General features: G+C 43.4%; 1 protein-coding gene across 2 annotated transcripts in view; it reads right to left on the minus strand.

Moving 5' to 3' along the window:
• Positions 1-6820, minus strand: part of ITGB1BP1 (integrin subunit beta 1 binding protein 1) — a 12838-nt gene extending 6018 nt beyond the window's left edge. Inside the window, exons 1-3 of one of the 2 annotated variants that reach the window (XM_023511838.1) lie at positions 6710-6820; positions 5370-5473; positions 315-393 (exon numbers count right to left, since the gene is read on the minus strand). In XM_023511838.1, the coding sequence (XP_023367606.1) occupies positions 315-393; positions 5370-5441 (151 nt within the window). In that variant the 5' untranslated portion in view covers positions 5442-5473; positions 6710-6820. Of the gene's footprint in view, positions 1-314; positions 394-1262; positions 3496-5369; positions 5474-6709 lie in introns of those variants that run through there. The other variant, XM_023511839.1, reaches the window with a different exon arrangement.
• Positions 6821-7426: the final 606 nt, after the last annotated feature.

Raw genomic sequence — 7426 nt, forward strand, 5'->3', positions numbered from 1 at the left:
AAAGAAAAGAAAAGAAAGGGAAGGAGAGAAGGAAGGGAAAGAAAGAAAAAGACATTATTGCCCACAGTGTTTTCAAACATTTTTGCTCCAGGACCTATTAAGAGCATTTTGCAGAGTGCCTAAGCCAGCCTCCAAGGCAGTGGTTTTTGACAATACCATACCCTCAAGTCACCTCCCACCGAATCTTGGCCCATTTCCAAACTCTTGTCAAAAGTGGCAGAGACAAAGAAGAAAACTGCAAATGCACAAGAACTCGTGTGACCCTGGTAAAAGTGCACAGGCTGAGACAATCAATGATCCACCCTTTTATTTACCTGAGCTTTTGGTAGAATCAGTATCAAGGCTGGCCACAGTGCTGGATCGTGAAAGACCCCCAAGGCTAGAATCTACAGACTGAGAAAGAAAAAAACAAATAAACAAAAAGCCTACACATAGTAAGAAGCTACTCTGAAGTTTACTACCAAACCCATCAAATTACTTCTTATAGCTGAAGCAGGTCATTCAGGCAGATCGACTGCAACAGAATTTTCTTTTCTTTCTTTCTTTTTTTTTTTTTTTGCAGTTTTTGGTCGGGGCCAGGTTTGAACCCACCACCCTCAGTATATGGGACCAGTACCCTACTCCTTGAGCCACAGGCATCACCCTGCAACAGCATTTTCTAAAGACAAATTCTATAGCAAACATCAGAAAAACACACAATCCCAACTGCTCTTCCCATAGCACAATATTGGATAAATATGGTGGCAATATTCTTAGTCTAAGTCATTTTTTCCACCTCCTGATAAGATGCTTTACATTAATATCCTTTGTGAAACTCTAGAACTTGCTTTCCCTTTTTTTTTTGTGATCCTTATTCCTTAACAGCTGCAAATAATGACAATAGACTTGTAAACTTCCCTTGAAAGGTTACATACACAGATGCTTCTGCTGTCCTTACCAAATTATCTCGTTATAATTGGAATTTCTTGAGCGTTCCAGTGGGTCAGAAGCAACCCTCACAACATCAGACAGACACATTTCTAAAAACCAAAGGGTTAGTCCCTCACAGGGCACTTACTCTTTCTCTTTTCTTTTCCTTTTTCTGAGTAAATTTATTTCAGGTTAATGTGAGGGTACAAACAACCAGGGCCAGGTCAAAATATTTGATTTTGTTAGGTAGAGTCCCTCTTGTGGTTATGTCCCACCACTCCCACCCAGTGCGCATTCAGTGAGAGCACCCCAACCCCTGCCCCCACTTGAACTGAACTGAGTTTTTCACCTACATGGGCGTGCATCAGAGCATGTACTGCTTCGCCTCTCTTTCCGCTGATCCCAAAACAAACCATGTGCAGAAAGCCAGGCAAGGACTATTATCCTTGTTTAATAAAAGAGGAAAAGAGACCAGAGGTAGTAAGTGATTTACCCAAGGTCACAGCTAGTAAATATCTCAGCTCTCAAGCCCAGGTCTCCTAATTCCTAATTCAGTGCTCCTGCAGTCACTCTGGCGTATCTGGCCCACAGCAGTAATTCAGACCAGAACACAACTATCAACGTGAACAGCCACGAAAACCCACAGAACTGTTAAGCGAAATACAAAGAATCACATATAGAAGTGGGATTTGTTCTACACAATTATATTCTCAATGTGCTTAATTTCCTTAGCAATAACACATGCCTAGAAATAACTTTTGATTTTAAAAATGAATCACTTTTCTGACACTCAAAAATAAATTTTAGAAGTACTCAAAAGTTGAAGTGAATCGAAGATGCAAAAATGCATCGTCTTAAGTATGTTTCCTCCCTTTCCCAATAATTGGACTTCTTAGGGTACGACCTACAATGAGAACAAAGCTGTACGCACTAAGGAACCATGTGTGGTACAGAAAAATCACAGAAAAATCAGGCATACTCTGAACACTCAATGGGCAGGGCAGAGGAGTTGGAATTAAGACACTATTACAAATTCAGACACTCCTGGGATGTGCACAGTGCAGCTTCTGAAGTAAGGAACAAAGCCCACCAGGAAAATGGCAGGACCTGGTGACCTTGCAATAGGACAGGAAGGGAGAAACTGATCTATTTTCCCTATGTTTAGGGAAACACAAGCTTACATCATCCTAAAACACAAATCTAACAGTTGCAACTTTGCTTAAAAAGCACTCAGTGCTCCCTCGGCATCTTCAAGATAAAATCCTCATCCCTGGCATGGTACACTCTGCAGTCCCCAGGCCCTGTCCAACTTGGGTGCCTGAGCCAGGAGCCATGAGCAAGGTCCTGGTAGGAATCAGGTAGGTGCTGTTCCTGGCCCAGCAGGAATAGGTGTAGGTGCTGTTCCTGGCCCAGCAGCAGCAGGCCTTGACATCTCCATCTGTTTTCTAATCCAGAATGCAAGTTGTTGGGCTATGAAGCAGCGGCAGGGAGCTTGTGTATGTTGTTGACTAGCTCCAGGAGTTCAAAAACTTTAAAGAAAATGGTTAATTTCTAAGACTGCACAGGATTCCTAAATTGTCAAGTTTCTGTGCTTCTGGCTGAAGTCCATCCACTCAGCTATAATCACACTGCTTACCCTGCCCAGATGGGACATTCTGCCGGGCAGTCCCACTCACTCTCCTCATTTGAGGGTGGCCATTACTATCTAACAGTGCTGTCTGCAACGGGGTGAGGCTGTGGGTGCCCAGGACATGGTCTTAGGAGAAGAGTCATCTCTCAGGGGAACCTCCACAGCCCTGAGAGACTCTGCCCCATGTACCTCACTGGCCTCGCCTGGGGCCTGACATTGAGGAAACATCTAATCTGTTTTATTAGAGAGATCACAAGGGTAGGAAGTAATAAAAAGGCTCTTCAGTAATGAAAATGTGTGACCCCCTGGGCTAGGTAATTCTGAGAGCCCTTCAAATTCAAATACTCTCCTCCGCCAGGATCCTGTTCATGGAGTGCCACCCACCCACCTCGTTATAAACTCTCCTCCTCTAGGTGCCTGCCACCCAACCACCTCACCAGGCTGAGTCCCATCTTCTTGCCTATAACTGGGATGTCCAAACTTCTTCATTTACACATATTCTACCCATACATTTTAAGTCCCCATTCACTTCCCCCACTTTTTTAAGACTTTTCTGATGGCTAATATACTGACTTAGCTGGGCTACAGTACCCAGATTATCCAGCCAGATGCCAGCCTAGATATGGCTGTGAAGGTGTTTGGGGGGAGAGATTCACATTTACACCAGGAAACTCTGAGTAAAGGACATTGCTCTCTATAACGTGAGTGGGCCTCGTGCAATCAGTTGACGACCTTTAGAAAAAAGACAAGGTCCCCTCCTCTTAGAAAATTCTACCTCCAGGTCCCCCATGCACCTAAGCTGCAACTTCAACCCAACCGCCCTGGGCCCCGGCCTACCCACCCGCCATGCAGACTTTGGACTTGAGGGCTCCATGGTCACATGAGCCACGTCTTTTAAATAATCTTTAAAATAAAGTATTTAAAATAAATCGGATCTCTCTGTCTCTAGGATATAAACACATCCTACTGGTTCTATTTCTCTGGAGGACCCCAACTAATACAAATTCCTTTATAACTTCAGCCCTATAATCTTCCCATTCTCTGAATGAGTCAACTAATATTTGTCATTATACCACACAACTTCATTAACTGTGTCTAGACTATCTCCTGTTTATTGTAAAATCATGGCTCAAACGGTATCTGGCATCCAGATGGAAATATCTGGAAGGATCAGCTTTCCTGGAGGACCTCTTCCACAGGTCCTCTTCCCAAGCACCTGGTACAGTGCTGAGCACCAGGGACAAGCACAGACAAGTTCTAACCTACACACCAAACAGCTAGATCACGGTGGTACCCACTACCCCAATGTTCCTGCACCTACCAGGAAGGTCAGAAGAGGTAAGTATGTAGAAGTCATTTCTACTTTATACATTTCTACTTTATACTTCAGCCAACTGTTATTTTACGGGTTTAAACTTTGACTCCTCCTTCTCTCATACTCCACAGCCAGTCTAACCAATATGGCCTGGAAACCCCTTCCAAACCCCGGCTCTCCTTCCTACTCCCTCCATGACCCCTTCTGAGCCCAGCATCCTCCCAGCTGGTCTCTCTGCTCCTGCTCTGGTTCCACTTACAGTGGCCAAAGTGACCCCAGTTAAACATAACATAAAATTCTATCACTGCCCTGCCCCAATGCCCTGATGCTCCCTGGTCACAGAGAGTAAAAGCCACCATCTTTCTGGGCCAACAAGGGCCTCTGTCCCGCACCCTGCCCTCATCATGCTGACCTCCCTGGGGTCCCCCAAACACACAGGCACGCTGCTCCCTTGGGCCTTTGCTTTTGCTCTCTCCTCTCCAAGTTGCTCTCCTGCAGATCTCATCATGGCTCCCTTCTCCTTCAGGGCGCTGCTCAAATGCCATCTAGGGAATAGACGTCTCCTGCCCAGGCTGTTTTAAACTGCATCACTCCTAACCTCCCGCCCTGTCCATTCCTGCAGTTTCTTCCTCCTATGCTAGTTTCCACCACCTGATAGTTTGTATTTTACTTACATATTCATTATTTTCTCCCTCAGCTGGAGCATCAGCTCTGCCAGCCCAAGGATTCTTACTTCCTTTAGCTGCTCTATCACCTGCACTTAGTACAGAACTTGGCACCTAGAGCGCCCAAAACAACGTTTACTGAATGAGACTTCTCCTGTGTCATCATCCAGGAGGTGGAAAAGAATGTCATTCTTCTCAACAACAAATTGGTGTCAAAAACCCAAAATTCCTTGAACAAATATAATTCAGCTATTATCTTTATAATCTTTTTAAAAAGTGTTATTTTTTTTTTTACTGCTGCCATCTCTGGCCCTTTATAATCTTATACTGGAAAATGCTGTCAGGCAAACACAATGACCCTAATCTTTGAATAGGAGACCAAAGAGACCAATTGAAGATCCTCAAAGGTTTGTTTTGCATAAATTAAATTCACCACAGATATCTTCCAATAATGTTCAACTCTCTGGTTTTCAGGTATTTGCCAATCTCACTTTTAAGTAAACATGTTATGCATACTATGAAGCCTAGAGTTCAAGAGATCCCAGCCCCTTAATGCCGGTAATTTATTTATTTATTTTTTAATTTCTTTATTTAAAAAAATTTAAAAGCAGTGATTCTATCAATGAGACCATTCGTCATTTAACGGATTTAAGACTTTTCAGAAAATCTGCCAAAACAAAATTAAGCCAGGCATAAAATGTATCTCTAGTGCAAAAAATGGATGTTAAGACACATCTCATCTGAAGAATATCAGGAGGTCTGACCATCGTTAGTCTCCTGCATGCAGTGTCAGTTACAAGAAGCAAATTCTCACTGCTTTACGATTTTGTTCCAAACTCCATGTCCCTACCTTGCTCTTGGTGCTGATCTCACTACTTTGGGAACTGCTACTACTGTGTCGTTTTTTGCCTTTCCGAAACATTTTTCACCATAGCTTGATCCAGAAAAGATCCCCTGAAAGAACGAAGGTTGGTTACAGTTATAAGAAAAGCACCTTTTAGTCATGTTACACATCACAGTAATAAAAATCAAAAACTCCTTCCAGTTCCCTGCGTGTATTTCTTTTACTGAAAACATAAATATTTTCCGTATAGAGTATCCCTTCCATTCCTTCTTTCCTATTAAATTACAAAATGCTAACCCAACCAACCAAAAAAGCAGAAAACTTCTTGTCCTATATGGAGGTGTGAAAAGTACTTTTCTCGGTTCGGCGCCTGTAGCACAGTGATTATGCTGCCAGCCACATGCATCAAGGGTGGCAGGTTTGAACCCAGCCCAGGGCCAGCTAAACAATGATGACAACTGCAACAAAAAATAGCCGGGTGCTGTGGCGGGCACCTGTAGTCCCAGCCATTTGGGAGGCTGAGGGAAAAGAATCGCTTAAGCCCAAGAGTTTGAGGTTGCTGTGAGCTGTGACGCCACAGCACTCTACCGAGGGCAACATGAGACTGTCTCAAAAAAATAAAAATAAAAAGAGAAAAGAAAAGCACTTTTCTCATAAGTACCAGACACAATGTCATGTAGTCATAAAAAAATAAATTCAGTGCTTCTCTTTGATTGATTCAAGATTTTTGCAGAATACGTGAGGCATTGGTTTATCAGCTGAGATGCTGAGTCTCAGGTTCACATTCTGTACTTGGCTGGGTGAACAACAAAACACATGCACACTTCTCAGAATGCACATTTTTCTTGATGTCTTGAACTATCTTTAAGCCAAAGCTGACATAAAAACATTTGTAGGTGCTAGCTCCTCACCTCTCTGCTCTAATAAGGACCTTATGTTCTCCAGAGTTTGTGTTGCACAGATTATCTTTTTAAAAAATTAATAATTAATGCCTTGGAAACATGAGATTCATCTCTGCCCACTTCATAGGAGTGTACAGACATATCATATTTGGAGAATCAAACTGCATGAACTTCCAAATAGTTATATTGTCTCATTATATCCTCTCGCAACCTTCTGACCAATTCATTTCCTCTACCAATGTTCTGTAAAGACCTACTATGCACCACACACTGAGCCAGGGCCCTAAGCACTACCCTCAAGGGGTTTACAGAGCAGGTTATAATCTGCCTTTGACAGATAAGTTGAGCTGTGACCTATGTTTCAAGAGGATTTATGAATAAGATAACCTAACAAATTTTTACTGAAAATTAAATTTTACAGAAGGAACAAGGAAATCTGCTTACGACAGAATTGAACGCTATTTTCTTTTCTTCAAAGATTCCACAGATAGCAGTCTGCACAGAGAGCTTCTTTTCATTCTGACATGATCGATTCTTTTCACAGCAACAATGTACCTGGTGAAGGACAAAGAATGAGAAAGTCATGGGGGAGTCAATGAAAGCCCATGCTCTAATTCAGAGTTTTTCTCATTGCATTTGGAGACCCTACTCTGCTGTTTTTCTTTTTTTGAGACAGAGCCTCAAGCTGTCCCCCTGGGTAGAGTGCTGTGGCATCACAGCTCATAGCAACCTCCCTCCTGGGCTCAAGCGAGTCGCCTGCCTCAGCCTCCCAAGTAGCTGGGACCACAGGCACCCACCACAACGCCCGGCCATTTTTTGGTTGCAGCCGTCATTGTTGTTTGGCAGGCCCGGGCTGGATTTGAACCCGCCACCTTAGGTGTATGTGGCTGGCGCCTTAGCCACTTGAGCCACAGGCGCCAAGCTGAGACCCTACTCGGAGGCCACTCAGGAGCAGATGACCACAGGCCACCTATTCAGGTCTGACTCCTGAGTCCACGCTCTTGAATCAGCCTCACCATCCAATTTCTTTCTATATATTTGCTTTATCTGTAGGATAGCATGAAAATCTGATTCTTTCTTTTATTCCTGAATAGTCTGGGAATACATCAGTGAACAAAACAAGCAGACCCCCTGACCTCAGGGAGCTTATTTTTAGAGGGC

This window comes from Otolemur garnettii, unplaced genomic scaffold (genome assembly GCF_000181295.1).
Source record: "Otolemur garnettii isolate 467f Iridium unplaced genomic scaffold, OtoGar3 scaffold00022, whole genome shotgun sequence".
Lineage (NCBI taxonomy): Eukaryota > Metazoa > Chordata > Mammalia > Primates > Galagidae > Otolemur > Otolemur garnettii.